The sequence below is a fragment of the Tigriopus californicus genome, chromosome 7 (assembly GCF_007210705.1).
Source record: "Tigriopus californicus strain San Diego chromosome 7, Tcal_SD_v2.1, whole genome shotgun sequence".
Classification (NCBI taxonomy): domain Eukaryota; kingdom Metazoa; phylum Arthropoda; class Copepoda; order Harpacticoida; family Harpacticidae; genus Tigriopus; species Tigriopus californicus.
In genome coordinates this window covers 8,295,208-8,316,660 of record NC_081446.1, presented here as the reverse complement: position 1 = coordinate 8,316,660, position 21,453 = coordinate 8,295,208, and the positions used below count along the sequence as shown (strand labels likewise).

General features: G+C 40.3%; 1 protein-coding gene across 1 annotated transcript; it reads left to right on the top strand.

Annotated features, from left to right (window-relative positions):
* The first annotated feature begins 3,240 nt into the window (after positions 1–3,240).
* On the top strand, positions 3,241–9,945 carry LOC131884365 (fibroblast growth factor receptor 3-like). Its single transcript, XM_059232113.1, has 6 exons — positions 3,241–3,398; positions 6,603–7,326; positions 8,043–8,419; positions 8,503–9,201; positions 9,280–9,620; positions 9,695–9,945. The coding sequence occupies exons 2-6, from the start codon at positions 6,676–6,678 to the stop codon at positions 9,751–9,753; spliced, it is 2,127 nt and encodes a 708-aa protein (XP_059088096.1). The 5' UTR covers positions 3,241–3,398; positions 6,603–6,675; the 3' UTR covers positions 9,754–9,945.
* The last annotated feature ends 11,508 nt before the right edge of the window (positions 9,946–21,453 follow it).

The window sequence follows — 21,453 nt, the reverse complement described above, 5'->3', positions numbered from 1 at the left end:
AAAACACCGCCAATTCAAAACATTCACCGCCAAATATATTTTAAAAACCGCCAGAAAAACGGCAGATATTCTTTAAATATTCTAGGGCTATTAAATATACAATCAGATGCTTTTCTGCATGAGTTGAATTTACTGGTCTTCCGTTAACTATTTGTGTCATACGTCGAAAGAGAGGGAACAGGGTGGGAACAACATTGTAATGTTGAAACCAGTGAAAAATTTGTTTATTTGGCCATACCGTGATTTCAGTAAAAACAATGCATTGCCGTTTTGTCCAAAATTGTGCCAGATATGATGTATTGATTGAGAAAGCAGCCGTGAGAACAATGATTGCCTCTGAAGTTGAAAATACCTACTTGAAAACCTTGAAAACCTCAATTGAAACCGTAATGTATGTACTATATCTGCACTGAACACATGGCTATGTTACTTATAGAGAAATGATGGTCACACAAGTATGAAACTGAAAGTGCGTTGAGATAAAATTGCCAAGGCACAGCTTGAATTTTTGCAAAGCATCCTCAAAGCTGAGGAAAAATATGCCAGTTTCCTTGAAATTTGGGCCAAAAAATGCCTACAGTCAGTCAAAAACGCCAGCAACCCACCTAAATCAGCCTCTCCGTCAATATTGAAAATTTCCCCGCCGCGCAAAGCTCAGCAAACGCCAGATAACGGCCAGATTCATCTTCCCCGCCAGACAGAATCTAAAAAACGCCAGAAGTAGCAAAATCTGGATGGCTAAACCGCCATCTGGCAGCACTGTTTGGTATGGTCAATTCTATAGGGCATGTCACGTGAAAGAAATTCAAGGAAAAACGTGGTCCGACACCCTTATTTTGGGCATTTTGGGGTGGGAGGACTAAGGCAAACATCACAGTCAACTCGCACCATCCGCCAATTGAATTCTCAATAATCGTGTGATTTTGAGTGAGCTGTGTTACAAATCCCAACAAAATGAACATGGTTGGTGTTAATCGGTGAACGCACTATCAAATTGTCTCAATACCACAACACTATTTGCTTAGACAAACAAGTAAAATGAAATAAATGTCAAAATTTAATGCATGCACAGTGCGGTTTGACTAGGCATGTTGTCTTTAATTTTACTCCATGGAATAACGTCAGTTGTTCATAAAAGCGTTCTCTTGACAAGCCCTTTACCATTGCGATCTATGTAGGTTGCGTGAAACATACCGTGCCAATGTTCCTTTTAGTTTGAGATACTGAATATCCAAATTTAGATTTGAATGTTGGTTAGATCGTTGTGACCGATAATGAAGTAATTTAGTCACTAACTGCTCAAAAACAACCACCAAAGAAAGCTGGCAATCTTAATTGCATCTTTCAAGTATAAAAATTCAAACTCTTTCAATGAAATAAGATTATGGTACCCTTGATCTCTGTTTTTTTTTATTTAGGCATCAGGTAAAACAAAGCGCATTAACCTTTTCCAATTATTGGGAACGATAATTCCATTCGTAAACAAACAACACTACCAAGTAAATATTTGCTAGCAATGTCAATTTCAAGGACTTGAACGATATTTGAAATGAAGATTTATGAACTTGCATTATTTGAGGCGACAAAAACAACTTATTAGAAGTTTTGAAAATACTGGTTGAGTCATAAGTTGACACTACCCTGCTATTATTCAATCCCAGTAGAATTTAGATTTTTAGAATCATATGACCTTACATTTAAGAGACCAGTATTTCTCAACATTAGAGACAATTTGCCTAAGCTACCATAGATTGGAAAAAGATAATAGTACTTTCGTTTTTGTTGATTTGTATTCTACTTTTTCCTCAGGAAACTTCCTTTTATCCAAATTTAGTTAATTCATTTACATAGTGGCCAATACTATCCATAATTGCTCCCAAAAAGCATCTCTTTTGACCCAATTGAAAGTAAGGGGCATGTTTGAGTACCACTTATGTTTTCTTTGATTGAATAATTTGCCGCAGCAAACTATTTTTTATTTAAATGAGTTAAGCCTTTTTCTCCCTTTTTTGGAAAACGTTATCAACTTTTGCTTTCCTTTGTTTGGCGATTTTTTTTTCTACCTTTTTCCAAGGTCCGGTAATAAGTCGTTACGAGGCTTGGAAAAAAGTTGCCTTTTTGACCGGTGTATCTTTTTCAATGTCTGAACATTTTTAACCCCTTTGCTGTATTTCGTTCGGGTGCAACTACCTCCACAAAATGCCCAAAATCAGTTTTCCGGACTACATTTGTTTTAAAAATACTCTGTCTTCACATAACTAATTTGTCCCTGGTCTAGGAGACAAATGTGCCGCGGAAGGTCTCAGATTAAAAAACTGAACCTCTCTGATAAGCGTTCAGTTATCAATCTTTCAACTCCATTCTTGCCATCATTACTTTTGTTTCAGCCCCCGTGCTTAAATATTGATTGCAACCTGAGAATTGTTCTTAACGCTTGACGAGGACATTGAGCAGCTTAATTGATTTAAGGAGCTGTTTGGTTGAATAATGTTGACCGACAGATCAAGCGAGCCGCTAATTACACAAGCATTACACAAGCGTAAACTGGTTCATATATTTATGAAATAAGCAAGGCCGGTTAGTCGTTCCTCAATAAAAGGAACGGATTGTAACAACAATTACTTTGGTCGATATTTATTTGCCAATGTCATAATGTAGTGCCAAGCAGATAAAGAGTATCAATGCGCATTAGTGTAACTTGTTGACAGACGAACTTCAAATTTTAGGGCCATTTGAACAAAAAAAAAAGCCATTGATTTCGAGAATTATGATCTCATTTTTGAGTTTTTGCAAGATGGTAATTGGGGTCACCCTGATCGATCTGCCGCAAAACAAGGTAGCTAACAATTATCATGGGTCATTTTGGGTCACCATAACTAGCTCCTTCCATTCAATTTTGCGTTTTTTGCATCTCATTTGAACGTAAGAAATTTTTATTGGCGCTTTGCGCGTTTTCATCAAAATTATTGAACTAGAATTGCACAACTAACCAATTCTCAGCAATTCATTACGAAAAACGTTTTCATGGTAACGCCGGACCAACCCGGATGTAGGGGACTCTTATTGGAAAAATAGTGCAAATTGGAATAGCAGTAAGTTTGGGCAATGTTCAGTGGGCTCTTTTACTCATTTCATTGATTGACACAGGTGAATGAGTGCGCTGAATGTATTTACAACACATATTCGCTTTTTCTAGCATATCTTGTACAATTTTGGCGCTTTTTCCCCCAGGGTCGTTGAGACACTGCACATGTGACTCTCTTTAGCGATTTCCCTGGCCCCGTTCAAATCAACCTCCTTCGTCTCCATCCCTTTCTCCAAGGCTGAGCACGACACGAACAAATTTTCATCCGCGTGTGGTGATCCCTTCTTAGGTCAATTGTGACTACTTCATTCAGGTATTGAAGTGGATGTATTCATTACGAAAAATGGTGTATCCATCCACGGACTTCTAGGAACTTCCTCTCTAGAAGTCCGTGATCCATCCCAAGATTTGTGCAATTTTGGTCCTTGCAACCGAGCTGCCACAGGCTTGCCCCGCTGCCTGGACGCCCTCAGGCCCTGGCAACCCTAATTTTAGGTTAGGTTGGGTTAGGTCAGGTTAGGTCTAACAAATTACATTTTTTTGGTTTTGGTTTGGTTTATCACGGGCTTTTTTAACCGCTACAGGGCATGTCATGTAATCCCCAGTACTGTTAAAATGAAAGGTTATAATTCGTCTATTTATTACCTTTCAATCTTTATATGATATTTGGTCTACCAACGAATTTGAGTTGGCGAATTTGATGATGTATAAAAATTTGTTTGCATCATTATGACTCGAAAGATTATTATCCAAAGTCTTGAGGGCATAGTTGAAGCACACGAAACATGATAAGTACAAAGTCAGCGTGAACGTAATTGTGCACCCCTAAAAAATATAATTTTCTGACATCAGACTCATCGAATGATTGGATTAAAAGTAAGACTCTTACACATGTGTCCCCTCCGTCTCCTCCGAATTCCAGTGGTTCTTGATCTGACGATTAGTTGCCACTGGGTCTAGAAAATTTGTAGACCTTGACTTATTTTTACCCAAGACTAGAGCTTCTTTCCCACTTGTCAGATCATAACATTCTTGGATCTGCCAGAAAAAAGAGAAGATAGCATTCGTACTCTTACCGATCAAACGCAACATCTCTTCAATCTAGTGATGCTTTGACGAGAATTCCTCCACTCATTTACCTTGAAAGCGGGCTGCAATCTAATGTGAATTGGCTGAGCTAGACGAAGAGGCTGTTGCAAATTCATTTGTAGACATAGGTTCGCCCTAATACAGCTTTGTTGTTTGCAAGGTGGTCTACTTCTTCAATCTCATCTAGTTCATTGGCGCGTCATCCATGGGGTTTCATTTTCTTATCTTCTCGTTACCAAGGAATATGCGCAGTTACGACTCTGCGACTCAAGTCCAAGTTTGAACAAACAGCTTGTTTGGCATTTTGGATTAATAGTAGACTTCTGTATGAGAGGGTGTCTCTTGGTGGCGATGATGAGCGGTGGGGTTAAACTGAAAAGTTCACTTTCATCTCGTGCACCATGAGAAATTGATGATCAAGCTGGATATATTGGTTTCTGAACTGGGTCGTTAAACAGGTGGTTTGCTCTTCTTGTCAATTGTCCAATAAGTTGAGTGGAATGTGAAAACCTCCGTATAACCATTTTAACTTAAAATGACCCCACGTACAGGAGGACCAAGTGATTCTTATGAAGCATTACTGTCATCAAATTGAAACAGAAGCAATTTACAAACACATTTGGTAAACCTCTTAAAGCACTTCATTGTGCCTTCAGGACGATAGATCACCACCAAAACGATGAGTTCCCCCCCATCAGTTCATAGCTCCACAGGGATGCTTTTCATTCCTTATACCAAGACCAGAACAGTCTGGTGCTCATTAATGACCTGCAATGTGAATATTTTCAAACCAGGCCAAAGGATAAGCATTGCTGTCTTTCCTGGGCAGCTTGAGAATAACTCGCTCGTGGACAAGGGTGGCATTTTTTGTGTCCTGGGAAAAGAGCTAATGTAAGTTTCCTACAAGGAACATTGAAATCTCCCATGTGGCGGTTGATTGGATTCGTAGTAGGGCTGGGGCGATTCCGGACTCTTGTCCGAATGCAACCGAGTCTTTTCCTCGATTTTAGTAAAAATTGGCCCCACTCGAGTCCGGACTCCTCAACAGAAAAATATTCATTTTTTCCCAGAATTTCGCAAGACGAGCCCTTTTGCTAGCACTCACTGTAGTAAAAGACTCGAGTCCTCTGCTGGACTCGAGTGTTTTGCCGGACTAGGTGAGTCCGGAAAAAAAGTCAAAAATTCAGAGGACTCGTACGAGTCCGACTTCTCTCGGAGGTCTGTGGAGACCTTAGTTGTCTCATTGAAAATTTGATGTCCAAAACACAATGGCTTGGGTCACAGTCTCTTTCGACATTCGGTCATATGTTACTGTTGACCTCTTCATCTGAGGTCATTTTAACCTTCAAAATGTGGATCAAGTTTTTTCATGAATTGAAATTCAACGAAGCGCGGTGTTTGAACATTTGCAATTAGCCAGGTAGGACCTTCTATACTGAATGTGGGTTAAGAGCTTTTTTTTAATTTTACGATTGACCAAAGTTACTTTCCTTTATTTATCTAACAGTTACAGTATATTTCCCAAAAATAAGCATTTTGATTTTCAATAAATCGCATTTGTCATTGAAAGGCAGTAAATAGATGAATTATAACCTTTCAGTTTGATAGTAGTACTGGAGATTACATTCCCTGAAGCGGTTAGAAAAGCCCGTAAAAAACCAAACCAAAATCTAGCAGAAAAAAATGATGGGTTTTAATATAAAGGAGTAAGTTCAAACTTGATGCCAAATGGCATGTATCAACACCGCATCAAAAATATATCTTGAGTGAAGCACTTTCGAGGTTTAAGAGGAACTATTGAAAACCGAGTTCCCTAATGTTAGCTTAAAGGATGTTAAGTAACTCTCCAATTGTGTGACCACCAAAGTCATGACCAAGAATGCCAAGTGAGTGCAGTCTTGAAATCAGAGTCAAAGCTATGATCATGCTGAAGATCGACAAGAGGCTGAGGGAGGTGGGTGAGCTTTTTGATGTCCTTCCTCAAAGCATTAAAAGTGAAGATGTTCGTCATGCAAGAACGGCGAATTCCCTAACAGCAAACCAGAAATCGGAGATTCCTATAGTCAGCCTTCAGACGGCCAAACAATGAAGGGTTGGTTACCCACCTGCATTGGGCTAAAAATGAATCATTGGTGATATATATGCAGGACCTGTTTGAAAGTCCCTTCCAATGGAAACCTTGACACTCAATATGATAGAGGAGATTTTTGAGTGCGGGGAAAACAATCTTAGAAGTTATCAAAAGTGGTCCTTCATTTTTTCCACCCTGTATGGCGCAGCATTCAGTTGTCTCATTTCGAGGTTGTATATTTGGGCAAATAAACGACAGATTAGAAAGAGCAAACTCTACGTAAGTTCCTTAGTAACGATTTTCGGCTTCAAGGACCAAGCTAGACAGCATTTATCTCACTCTTGTTTCTTATTTTAGTCCAACGGATCCTGATCCTCATCGATGTCATTGGAATCATGCTCCCTCTTTGCAAATTTCGCGGTTCTTCACTATGACTCGATCGGGCCTTCTTCTCGCGCTGTGTCTAGTGCTATGCTGTCAACTCTCTCGTGGGCGAAATCACCCCCACCGTGGAGAGGCAAGTGCTCCGGTTTTTGTAAAACGTCAATGGTCGACGACCATTCATAGGAGAGCCGCCCAGCAAATATCCATCAAATGCAAGGCTGATGGCAATCCCCTGCCCACAGTGAAATGGTATAAAGACGGAGAACTCATTACTCCCAATAATAATCGGCGTTTTGAAAAATACAGAATTCGGCAATGGGGATTAATCATTCCCAACGCCACACCCAATGATAATGGTGTCTACAGCTGCGAGGCCTCAAATCCTAGTGGAGTCGCTGAAAGAAATACTACAATCATAGTACTTCCTCAAGTGGTCGCAAGCCCACCTCTGATTAAGCCCGATCAATCTGACAACCAAACAGTAGCGTTAGGTGATAATGCCATACTCAAATGTGAGTTGGCATTGCTTGACCCAACAGACCCACCTTTAATCTCGTGGTGGGCTCATCAAGTGAATGGGTCATTTGACACCGAAGAAAATAACACTTATGTGGAGTTATTGAAGGTGTGCAATCTTAACAAGCCTTGTCAAGTCTCAAAACATCTGAAAACCTCCGGCGAAATCCTTGAAGCACGGGTGAGATGAATGATATTGCTTAATCTTTGTTTTAAAAATCAGGTCGATGGTGGCTCATGAACTGTTAACGGGGCTTGGGTTGTATCTTCTCAGGCCTTTTTTTTCCCAAGATCAATGTCAAACTTCCCTGATCAACAGTATATTCAAGAACTAGCCCGATCCATTTTAGAATTAGAATTTGTTTGATTTAAATTAGAATTTGTTGGTGAATCAGAATCAAATGAAGGTGCAATTAGATACGAAGTGTTGGAGATATTACATAATCAGTGGCGCTAAGAAAGTCCGAATAAAAATGAGGCGACCATAATTTTTTATGTAATAATTTTTCTTTTGTATCCTTGGGTCATTTTGGATAAACCTTGAATTGTTATGTTTCAAAGAAGTAGTCCAATTGTAGAGAATTTTTGCGAGATCTGTGATGTATTAATCACTTAAATAAAACTTACGTATCACAGCTCATGATTTATTACATTTTTTTTCTGGGTATCCTTATCATTGCTTTGGCATCCATCCCAGGCAGTACAATATGAGAGATTTATCATTGTTGTTTAACTCTCTTTACGCAAATGATATCTGATCTGACAATGAATGAGAGAGTAGAGATGGCTGGAACGTAAAGAAGCTGAAATTATAATCAACTACTTGTTAGGTAACAACGAACACAGGTCTGGCTGGCTATTTTGCGGCGGTAACTCATTCTTTTGTTGTATTTTCAGATGCTCTTGATTTCCAATATAACTGAGGAAGATTATGGTTGGTACACGTGTCTTGTAAATAATACTTATGGATCAGCATCCAAATCGGTTCTGATTGGACCTGTTCCGTCTGCCAAAGAAGAACACTTTGTTGCCTTGCCACTGGCCATATCAATTGGATTAGTGGGTATCGTCGTTGTCATTTCGTTGGGACTGATCCTGTACTATTGTCAAAAATATCACACCGAAAAGGTGGAGAAAAATGATGCAGTTCACAGACTGACCAAAGTACTCATCATTACGAAACAAGAATATTTTCTTGAAAAAGAAGTGAAAAATGGAACGATGGAAAAAACGGGGATCCCTCTTATTGAACCTAAAGTAGAAATTGAAAGACGGTAAGTGATCATAATAGTTGCATAAGATTTAGCTTCTCTGTTTCGCTGGCTTTTGTTATCTGACACGATCTTCGTCTTGCTAGTTCTGAATTGGTCAAAGGATCAATAGATGATCATGAAACGGACTATATCTTCCCTACCGCTGATCCCCAATGGGAACTCAATCGTGATTACCTCCAATGGGTTCGAGGGCTTGGTGAAGGTGAATTCGGCAAGGTAAAGCTTGCCTCCGTTGACCAAAACCTTTGCGCCCGCGAAAGGCGCATTCTGCCTCGTCGGGTGGCTGTAAAAATGCTCAAGACCCAACACACTGATACCGCGGTCGTGGAGCTGGTGAAGGAGATGGAAATCATGAAATATGCCGGCAATCATCCCAATATTGTCAACCTTTTGGGAGTGTGCACTCAGCCTCATGGCAAACCATTCTACCTGATATTAGAATACGCGGAGTACGGTTCTCTGAAAGAGTTTCTTCAAGCTCACCGGCCTAGTCCGATTTCACCTACTTCACCACTACTAGACCCCCCGGTTGCTTCTCCGTCCTTGATGAACACTTTCCCTGAAGGCTATGAGATCCCTCTCTCCATGAAAGACGGCGGTTTCATATCCTGGGGTATCGATCTCAATCTCATGCTCGAAATGGGGCGGGATATCGCATGTGGCATGGCCTTCTTAACGTCCAAGAACATTGTTCATAGGGATCTAGCTGCGCGAAACATTCTCGTGGCCAAGTCTGAGGATCAGAAACTCATTATGAAAATTGCCGATTTTGGATTGGCCAGGTGAGCAAAAGATGGGCCAGATCCTGAATTGCGTGACTCTTAATTGCTCTTCAACTCAACTCACTCTCACTCTTTCAGAGACCTAACATCCAAATTGTATTACCGGAAGATCACGGGCGGGAAGGTACCCATAAAGTGGATGGCCCCAGAAGCCATCTTTGAACGGGTGCACTCTTCAGCGTCAGACGTGTGGTCGTTTGGCGTGGTCCTTTGGGAGATTTTAACGTTGGCCAAGTCTCCTCACAAAGAATTGGACTACGACCAATTTTTACACTTCATTGCGGCCGGCAACCGCTTGAGCCAGCCTTTCAACTGTCCTGATTCCGTGTACAAAATCATGCTTCAATGTTGGAAAGAAGACCCGAAGTTCAGACCGAGCTTCAATGACCTCTATAAGGATCTCATTCCCATCTCGCACAGTAAGTTAGTTCGTTGAGTCGCCCGATTGATCTGAATTGCCCCTTCATTCGCAATAATTCTACCTCGCTTTCAGCAAAGGACAGCAATTATTACCTGAGCTTGTCGCCTCCACCGTATTCGAGGAAAAACTAAAACTCTTCTTGCACACCAATTGTTATTGCCTAACTCTCACGACTATTAGATGTATAGTCAGTCTACCTGTCTGATGTCGCTAGTACGTACTGTATGTATAAATGTCAGTTAGTAAGGAACAATTTTCTCGCACTCGTGAACTTTGCTTTGTTACGGTGACACTTGCTATAAATAAATATGAATCGTTCTTGAGAGAGGTCGGAATTATTAAACCTTATTATTGGATTAAAAATAATGATACAGCCTTTCGCATTGCAAAGCCTCCTGTGGATGAAAGTATTTTTATGAGTACCAGGTTTTGTTAACGTGTAGCACAACATGCGTCTTAGAGAAAGAGATGGAAAAGGCTTTTTACAACACCCTTTTACTTCACTTCACTAAGCTCTAAGGCCAGCGATCAGATTCTTATGTCAATATTAGCCAGCATTTGAATTCTCAATGCTCTCCTCGTAAAACTTGTTGGATTTTCAGAGTTCGTACATAGATAAGGAAATTACGTCGCTGAACTCCTCAGCTTCTCTACATCACGGACTTCTAGAGATGTCGACTGCGAACGAAAGCCAAAATTTTGTATCTCCTAAGCCATTCGTTATTCCAAATAAGCACTTCATACGACCACAAGATCTGGTTGAATAGATAAACTTGGCCAAATTTGAGCCCAAACCTATGGATAGGGAACTCAGGAGACGTCTTCAAAGTTATGCACAAGAAACAATACATAAAATTCGAATTTTCGGGCTGCCCTTGGTCAGCTACATAAACTTCCGACTGCATAACTTCGAAACGAGTTGGAGGGAAGCACTCAACCACATCATGGCATTTTACTAGCTTGCAAAGTCATAAGGAACAACTTTGATTTTATTGTTCCATATTTTTGAACAGATTATGAACCTTCATGTTTAAAACTTTAATAACTAAAAATTTGAAAATCCTATTTGTCCGGCATTGGGAAAACACTTGGTTAAATCTTGGAATGTTAGCTAGCATTTACCCTATTAACTCTGCTACTGACTGAAACGAGATCAAGTGTTCTAGAGTTCCGTTCAGTTTTAGCACTGTTTACGAGTGTATGCGTAATTCCGTGTAGCAAATAAAAATCAAAGTTACTCCTTATGACTTTGCGGGCTAGAATAATGCCAAGACGTTTTTTGGTATTTTCAGCAAGACGAAAGTGGGCATGCTCACCACTGTGTGTAGGTAGGTTCAGGACAAGGAGAAAATGAAGTGCAAACAATATTTGAGCTTACACACGACGCAATAGGCTTGGTGGACATTGGACGCTTGAACAATTGTGGGAGTAATGTTGCGCTCAGAGCTGATTGGACAAAACGTGTTGCTTTGAGGCGGATGTACGGTACAGCAGACATTGGACGCTTGAACAATTGTGGGAGTAATGTTGCGCTCAGAGCTGATTGGACAAAACGTGTTGCTTTGATGATGGATTGCAACGGAAACGGTGCAATATTGCCATTTTACTGACCCCCGGAGGCCAACTTCATTCAAATCTATCAAAGGGTTCGAGTCAGAATACATGTGCGTGCATGTATTTCAACGCAATCGAATTCTGCGAGACCAAAGTGAAAGACGTCTTGGTTTGATGCAAACGAAGTCAAATGTGGAATGGAAGCAGCCGCAAGCGCCCCCCGACTGGGAATGATAATAATAATAATGATAATACTATCCCAAGTCAGTCTTGAACTCCATGCAAGACAGCTCCATTACTTCATCCTGCTCCTGTCACATTACCCTTAATGCATTGCCTCTTTTTGATCAAATTCAACTTGCCCGACAACAGGCAGTCAAAAATGTATTGCTGCCCAGGTCTGGTTTGATATACATATCTTACAGGAAATGGAATCCCTACGTGTGATGGCTGACATTTTGTTTCCAACTGGTTGACCTTCTTCGCCCTGTTTTGCCTGTTTTGACCCACTATCTGGTGCATTTTCAATCATTCATTTCAGATGACCTTATCAGGAAGAGGTCAACGAAATGGCTAGCCTTTAGAAAGGTGTCCCTGTCATGCATCTAATGAATGGTTCCCACCTTCCGCCTTGTCACACGTTGAATGGTCAGATTTGAACCGACCCACAACATTTGAGGCAATTAAGCATCAAATGGTAACGCCTCAAAGTAAAGCCTCAACAACAACAACAACAACAACAACAACAATTGCTACTACTACTACTACTATCACTCTGATGAAGAGATTTTCATGCATGGTTGTATGGTATTGTCGTTTTGCTGCTCACGTGCATGTACTACCACCTTTGGGGTGCTACGATCTCAAGAGATGTTCCAGTGGTGCTGGGTGCTTGCTCCTGACAACAACTTCAGCATTTATGTACCACTTGGCTGGCATAGGGACGTGATGCGATGAGATAGGGGTCGTCCAAAATCAATTGGTGGGCATCGTTAACCTAAAAGTTAAACGTCTTATCGCTTATTCGTAACCTAAAAAGGTAACTTCGTCTATCGTTAATCCATTACTTTGGAACAAAATAATCGAGATTGAAGAAATCATGTCTCAAAGAGTAAAAAGCTTAGAATTCGTATTTTTTCTTGGTTTTAAATAACCAATCAGAGAATCCAAAACCACCAGATAACTTCTGTTACTTTTTTCCCCTTTTTTTGTTAAGAACTCCATAAATTTAAAATAGAAATAACAAATCGTTTAATATTATACGGCTACCGTTAACGTCGTTAATTGACCACTATTGCCGGACCTCTCTTAAAGGGTAACCTGAACTGTTTCTTTTTCTGTGGGGCATAAATAAGGCAACACTTATTAGCCCTATGGGGTGTTGTTGGCGCTTCATTCATGAAAGCGTCATATTTTCTTTTACTCACGTTCATTCAGACTAACCAATAACAAACGGGAGAATGTCAGCGATGCAATTAGGTACAATTTTTCCTTCTTTATTGTTCAAGTTCATATGTGACTTGTGTATAGATGAGTAATCTGAGCCCCAATATGAAAGGTTATATTTCTCTGCAGTAAACATGACTTCTTCATCTGCCGTGGAATTAAGGTCATTTGTATTGTCTTCCCAAGGTGTTTCAAAAACGAGGAATGGCAAAACTGAAGCGTTCTTAAAACGATAAGCCAAAGAAGTGAAAGATTGTTCAAGTTTTGGAATGGCGCTGAGAACAAAGAAGAGAGAAAGCATAGCCGTTACAATTCCAGATGTTACTTTATTCAAACTCTTGGAGGTTGATTATAATTGCTGGATTTACAAAGGGTGTTCCTTTGCGGAAGTGTTTCTATTCAAAGGAGAGGAATTGCTCCATCTAAAGCGTCTCAAACGTGCCTACGTACGTGGGTCGTTAACTAGCCATTTGTTATTTTCACTAATGAAAAGAATAGACTGATGAACTTGCCAATTTTGCCCATTTGGATTCTCGGGTGTTACAGTTACATTTTTGAGCTACGTTCTTGCCAAGTTCGTTTATCCCATAAATGCCCGCTAGAGCCTAGTAATAGTAAATGAACATATTTAGCTAGTTGATAAGAAACACAAAATATGAAGGGCAAAATATATCTGGCTCGATCAATTCGGATATAGGGAAGTCCATGTGGCGGCGAATCTTACGACGCCCCTTTTATGAATTCTGCGGAGCAGAGGCCACATTTTCACACCTTTAGCATCGTCAGGAAGAAGCACTTCCTGATTTCTGAAGCGTGCGTGTGTGCGTGCGTGCGTGTGTGTGGTTTTTGGTTCAACTTGGTGGCCATTCATGGTGTTACTTTTTGTTTTGCTAAAGCTCATCACCGACACCACTCTCGGCTCCCCACTCACTAACACCCCAACCAACCAACCAACCAACCAACCAACCAACCAACCAACCAACCAATCATTTCACGTCCCATTCAGGCCGAGGAGTAAGAACGAGGTGATGGACGTGCTCAGATCCCGATCCCCATAAAAGGTAGATCACATCAGACAAGAATGCCAAAGACCTTGATGAATGTGTGCTTGAGAATGTGTAGAATTTCCTCTCAAGTCGAAACAATGCGCGCAAATACCATCTTGGATATTGGATTCGGCTACTTAATTGTTGTGGTGTGTTTTCTGTTCCTGGCCCACATCCGGAAGCTGGTTGATTCCGTCGATATCATAATCTTCGGGAAACAATCCAAACATTTTTTGACCAAAAGGGCCAACCATTCCCGCAAATACTGGATGTGGGTATGACAGGACCAAATCCGATTCCAAAATGCGTGATGCATTGCAAAATATCTAGGAACATGTTTGGGTCTGATCTACGTAGACGGTGTGCTTTACGTTCGTGAGGGCACATGAACATTGAATAGCACCCTCCAACAACACAAGTCAAACAACAAGTTTTTTAATTGTTTCAATTGACAAGTACTCCTAGAACTCTTGAGAGTTGCAGGCGTTTGAAAAAATTGAGTTTTTTTAGGAGCCGTGTGTATTTATTATTTGTTTTCTGCTGTCTTACTGTCAAGGAATCTGGCAATGAGTTTTCCTTCTCGAGGCTTTGATTTGCCTCGCTTTGAAAACAAACTTTTGATTGTCAGGGTCAGTCGCATTCCAAAGCAAGCAGATGGATCACTGTATGATATCTTTTCATGAGTCGGCTATTACCTGTTCGCCAATAGAGATTTCTTCCACTTCTGCTACTAAGCAGGCTAGTTTTCAGGGCCTAGATAAAAAGTACAAATTGTAGAGACGAAGAAGAAACCTGATGATCCCTTGGCCGGCCACTCGCATATTTTGTCTTTGTGGACTTGTGAGGTGGGCAAAAAAGACTCATACACTGGACTATGTACATACGCACGTACATACAATAGCTACTGTAGCATGAGTATGGAATCAAAAAAGCAACAAAGAGAGCGGAAGGATGAACGCCATTAAATCAGATGCGTCAAGCCTACGCCTTTCAGCCCATCAATAGACAATAGAAACGAACTTGGCCTGGATTTGACTCGACTTTTTTTCATGAGGTTCATCTTCTTCGCCATGGGTGGGCCTGGGTTTCATAAACGTATTTATTTAGGATCTCCGAGAAAAGGAACGTGGGGAACTCCGTTTGTGGTGCTCGTTGGAATCACTTCTGGTTTCTTGGACGTTTTTGATACAAGCAGGAACCACACATCTAACAAACCGCACAACCCTTGGGCGCTCAGGGTTCACACAGCCCATCACGAAATCGAGTTCATGTCATGAAATTCCGATCCTCGGTTCAAGTGTAAACCACTCAAACGACACAAAGGCAAGCACAAAGGGGAGGAGAACACGAAGAGGAGGAGGAGGTGGAGGAGGAGGAGGAGGAGGAGGAGAAGGCGGAACCTGAAGTGATGTTGAAGATTTACCCTAAGAAGACACGGTCTGTTTAGCTTGCCGACGGCATGTCTACTTGACACTAAGTCGAATCTTTATAAGAATCATTGAAACCCATTCTCTAAGGCCCATTTTGAATGTGCAACTTGTCTTAGCAATTTGTAGTCGGTCGGTCATAAATGCGGAAGTGCTCGATTTTCTACTTACTCTGCACGGATAATACCTGCCCAAGAGGCCTGAACACTAACAACAACTGATAAACGCTGAAGGAGTCCAATGAATAGATAGGTAGGTTCGTAGGTGGGTGGATGGATACATGGATGGAAGAATAGAAGCAGGGAAAGAGCGGGGTTTATGGGGATTTAATGCCCGTGTCTCGCTACGACACTGAGCCTCATGACGAGCGTCCTGATGAATAGAAATTACCCTCTCATTTACGAAACGTTGCCAGGTTGAATGAATATGAATGTTTTGGAGCGTGCCAACTTGCTACCAGAATTGGTCATTCATAGGCCCTTTGCAATATTCCGATCTCTGCGATCAACCATGAACGGAAACCACTACGTACGAAGAGCAGGAATTTCAGGGGACCAGGACCACCACGTCAATCTTGTCCGTGTGTCAACATGTAAATAGTGCGAAAAGTGATGAGGATTTGGGCCCTATCCGAGACTGCAAAGCACTCATTCAACAATGATACAAAATAAAATTTGCTCGAAGAATGTCCCCTTCATTGGTGCACTTCATTTCATACACGTAATGCGCCGAATTCAATGAAATCCTGAGTGTCCGAATGAATGCTTTCGTCATTCTCAAAGCATTGCTATGGCCAGAGATAAATATGGGCTCAAGTGTACAAAGTTCCATTGTTTGGGATTTGATCAGCAGAGACAATGTCTTTGCCATCTCGAGCACTTCGTTTTCACAACGCAAAAAAGGGCACGAAAGGTAAAAACAATTGCAACTCAATTGGACCGAGACTGGGTTTGACAAGCTGTTTCTGTACACCTCGAGAATGACAAGCTTCAATAGTTTTCCGCCTCGAGAGCTTAACCAATATTGTAACCCTGTTTAGTGGCCAATCTTGGCATCATTCAATGATGATTGAACTTGATTTGTGCGTGAAACCCCAATCTTTGTTTACACAATCAACATCTTTATAAGTACAAGTACTACGTTTCAATGCAAAGCTTCAGAACCGAATTCTGAGCAAAGGATCAATCTGCCAACTTCATAATTGTTCATCAATATCAGTGAGAAATTAGGCTACTTAAGCTGACAACCATTTGTACAAGGACGCAGAGACCTGTGAACCATCCAAGAAATCTTATTGAACAGAGTCTGATCTTGGAAGCTTGTACGCCCAAGTGCCTGAAATGAGTATGAGCAATGAATGTAAACATTAACTGTGTTGATAACCTTGAGGGATCTAAATCAATGTGAAGGGCTAATTGCATATGCACATGTTTCAATCTTTAAGGCGGTTTTATTATAATCAGACGCAATTTGAGATTAGAATTATAAAGAAAAAGAAAAGAACCAGAAAAGGCCAGATGTTAGAGGATCTTGACTCTGACACTTGACAATGAAACACTCCTATAACGCAGGCGTGGTCAAAAGATGGTATCAATTGATTAATTCTATGGCACAACTCAAGTCATACTATATGCGTAAATGCATGATGGGGAAATATTTGTTAACAACGGTATTTCTTGGCAAATGATTGAATGACTCGAGCAATCATCACTTGGATCATCTCCAAGTCGCTCCGCGACCGCTCCACATACTATGCCTGAAAATCAATCAACTCCAAATGAGCTCATATACCCAATGCCCACTATTTCTTGTCTGCCGTTTTTATGCCTAGCAAAGAAAGACTTCAACAAAAAGGTGTAATTATATTATGAGTGCATGTAGAGTGGCAAAAAGTAGGCGTTTGAACGAAACCCTCTATCTTTGATAACAAACTGTTTGCCATCTGATTCACTCTAAAATTGACCCGTTGTAGTCGGACTTTTGACCCAATTTTCAGTAGGCACAGTGGTGCCAAAGGTATGATCGTGAATCTTTGATGGCTTCTCGCCCATTAACTACTTCGCTGATCCAACAACTATGAAAGATTTTGACAGTGTTAAAATAAGTTAAAATCAATGAATTGCACCCTGAATTCAGTAAAGGATCTCTAAAATAAATGTAAGTAAATACGGCGATATAACCCGAGATAAGTGAGGTTGGGTGATTTTAATGGTACGTCTTGATTTCAGAACACAGAATTCATGGAGTAAACAACGCCGAGACAACGAATAAATCTAGAGGGCTTGTCAAGCCCTCTAGATAAATCCATTCGTCGAAAATGGGGTCCACGCCAAATTGGTTCTCAGTCTGTGGATGGAGCTAGTAATGATGGGATCAAAGAAAAATTCTCGGGGCTAGGGACCTAGGCTTACCAACTTAAATCTTCAATTGTATTTGACATTCCTTGTTGCGTACCGGAAACCAGTTTATATTGATCTGATCAAACTTACGAAACAATACCCCCGAGTTTGATCCCTGTTTGAGTTTATTGGGTCCAGTAGATCTTTATGAGTACAAATTTAACCCAGAACAAACAAACAGTGATCAAGCAGTGATTACTGATTTGCAATCTGCAACCGCCGGTAGATTGGTCACATCAGCATTCGTCAGCCTCAAAATGTAATCTTGATTTTCTTTTTAACTCAAACTAGGGTTGCTTTTTGGTTGAAACCTGACATTTCACGTTCTCTTGGTTTCTCCTGGAACTTTTAATTTCCATGTTTCCTGGCAATCTCAGTTTGGAAATTTATATTGATCCCATGAGTAGAAGCCAGCGTCTAAATGTGTCCTCAAAAAGGTTAGGAGAGCGGAGTCGAACCAGGGACTCTATCATGCTTTGAAATTACACTCATGTCAAGGTTTTTGTATCATTGATGGTAGAATCAAGGAGCTCTCCCCTATCTTAAAAAAGTGTATAAACCGGTTCAAATGATTCCGGCACGCCCCAATATGAGGTGTTTATCAAATCTCGGACAAAGGGTGCCAAATTGTTCAGTTCATTTAAAAGACTTCCGAGATTGATCAATCAGCTTTAGGGTCAAAAGATCTCTTGAGACAAAGCAGCGTCTCATCTCTCGAAAAGGCCAACTAGGAAAGGTGCGTCGAAATGAAGCCGCCCATTCTCGAAGGAACGCTCACTAGTGGGAAGTACAAGTCCTTTTGTACGTTTAACCGCATGTGCTACGTCGGTCAATCGGTCGTTCATTCGGTCGGTCGGTCGATCCGGAGGTTGAATGAGATCAAATTGACTTGATTCAAGATGGCCAGACCCCGATAATAGCCATAATCAAATGGGGGGAAAAGGGCAAATTCCATTCAGATGAAGTGTCAAGATTCTCCCGTCATTCATCCTGGGATTGACATTTCACACATGAGCCGACGTAGAAAATTAATGCCATGCCGCAGAGAATGGATGAATGGATCAATACCATTGACAGAGGGTTGCCCACATTTCGGAACCATAAAAATCCAATCAATTCTACGTTTGACGGAAAACGATTTGATTTGTTCCCTAGGCGTGAAGTGCCATCTTCAAATTGTTCCAGTATTGTAGCTTACGTTACAATTAGTCACCAATTTATGATGTATCACAATGCTAAATTTTGCTTTGGTCCAATTGTTAATGGTTAGTGACAAGTGGCCTGGTTACTCAAGCAAGCAATTACTGCTTCTCTATGTTTGGTTGATCAGAATAAAATAATTGCATGTTTTCGCTAGTCAGTCTTTTTGCTTGCATATTCATTCATGTGTCACTACTGATTAATTTGAACACCCTGATACCTCACATTAGCACCGGGACGATATCCTCAGAAGACAGGATCAAAAGGGATGAAAATCACTTAAAAGGGTCATTCATTCATTTTGTGCCCTCTTGATTGTGAGGTTGAAGAACCTTTTAATTCACCCAAATTACCAGATGCTCAAATTCAATTTGCAGTTCTTCAAAAACGAATGTCTCTTAGAAAGCTTGGTCAATGAAAAATGATAATGAATACTTTAGGTCAATACACAGGTCAAGCAAAGAACAATAAAAGGTCGGTGTATCGCCAATTTGGTCAACCACATTCCCAAATCTTTGAGCCAATTTCGCACAAACTCCGCCTAATTCTGATTCTCATTTACGGCAATCCACAAATAAATAAAAACTTCTCTGTGCATGTTTAAAACAAGACTAGTACTGACATGGTGAAACAAATAAACCAAAATCATTCAGAGCGTGGAATTCATCGGTTTATTAAACTGGGGTTACCAAAAACTATGACAGTAGAATAGGGCAATCTTTACCTGCGATTTATTTGACTCGGTTGAGCTTGATACCAATGAAAATTAATATAGCTTTATATTTATCTTATTTAGGTCGGTCCCATAACGTGTGTGTACTCTGCCTCGGGTTCAGAATTGAACCAATGTACTTTGTTACAATGTTGGTGATTCCTAACATTGCCGCTAGCCAAGATGGCGGATTCTTATCATATGTCATGGTAGAGTTGATAAAAAACGAATCAAATCTGATTGCCCGACATCCTTTGGCAGATATATCTAAGTGAACAAAATATCCGATTTCTAATACCGAATGGCTCCAATTATGCCGTTCACAGAACAAAAATATACGATCAAACTTGCTGGACCTTTGATTCAATTATAGGGCTATATTACAGGCTCAATTATATGGCTCAAAAGAAAATTCCACACTTCTGAACCCCACCATATGTCTTAACTTGAATTTGAGTGTCAGTTAGAACACCACTCTCTATCCCATATCAATCTAACTATTCAAGACTACGTACTAATAGTTTGCGTAAATCAATATATGAATCGGCTCACGAAACAATGAAGCACACGTCTTTTTTTTAAATGCATTTTCTGTCCAAAAAAAAAGAAGTCCCGTCATTGACGGAGCCGACAAGAATATGCAGAATGCATGATGTGTATATATATATCAGTTCAAATCGGTTCCGCACGTGTTGAACTTTTCACTCGAACAGTCTGAACAAAAAAATTGATCCAAAAATGTAAAATCTGCTATAAAAGACCTCTTCTGAAGTGTTAACTTCAAATGATAATGTCGTTAAAAACCCATGGATGGAAATGTACAAGTTCAGAACATGCTCAGACAACGATAAAATTGAATTTTCTTCATGATAAGTAAAGTGAGTCCCCCACTTTGTATTTCAGACTGAGTCTCGGCATTGACGGTCCTGAGAGCTAAGTGTCCTTGTCGGACGGACAGTTATGTCTTCTGGCTACGACTGATCAACCATTGTTGCATTGAGCTGAAATGTTTTGATATCAAATATAGCCTTTTAGTTGCCGTAGACAACACAAAGCATGGTTGAAATATCGTCCATCAAAAGTTTTTGACACCTTAGAACCAAAAGCAACACATTCTTCTTTGACCAAAGTGTCTCTCTGCCTTTGTTTCGAGTCATAAACCGGCGAACCAATCGAATCTGTAATCTTCGGACCAAGGCGACAAGACCCAAAACACATCAACCCAAGAAGGAGTTATGCCCCAATCGCCAATGAGACTCACTTCTTGATCGGGACACAGAGCAAACATTTTTCGATTGGCATAATCAAATAGACCTGAGATAAATTTTCGCATTTGTCCCCATTCAGGCAATATTTTTTGACCAAAATTTGATCGGAGCCAAAATCTTGCCTTGGGATAAAACTAAAAGTTATGGACGACCAATTAAACATTAAGCTAAAACATCAATAATCATTTTTGCTCATAGCCCAAGGCTTCTAATCTTTATTTAAAGAGGCTACCAAGTTGTGAAAGAACATGTGGGTCATGGCAGGCTAGGAAGGATTCCCAGTAGTTCAAGATAAAAAAGTTTGGTCGAGAAAATGTTTGATCCTTTTGGGCAAAATATAATTTTTAATATTATCTCAAAATGGCTCTAGATATTATTTATTTTTCCTCCCAAAAATGCAAAGTGCTATTCTATATTTGACATATAGAAGCGTCAAAACCTCATACTAATCCATTTTTATTTACACATTGGGCGTAATGAATGAATGAAGGATTAAGATGTTATCTTTTAAGTAATGATATAACCATTGACAAAGTTAACTTTTAATCAATAATGCCCATTCCTAATCCCCTGTGACTTAATACAAAAATTACACTTACTTTTTGGGGTTGTTTTGCTCTTTCAAATGCCAATCTTAAAATAACTTATAAAATCAGCAATGGGGAAGCTGGATGGAGGTTTGCATGCCACTACGTTTGCCGCTTAACCTAGAATGTAGAACTTTGCAATGATGTAGAAAAAAAACATTAACGGATAAGTATGTTGAAAAAGTGAGCAAA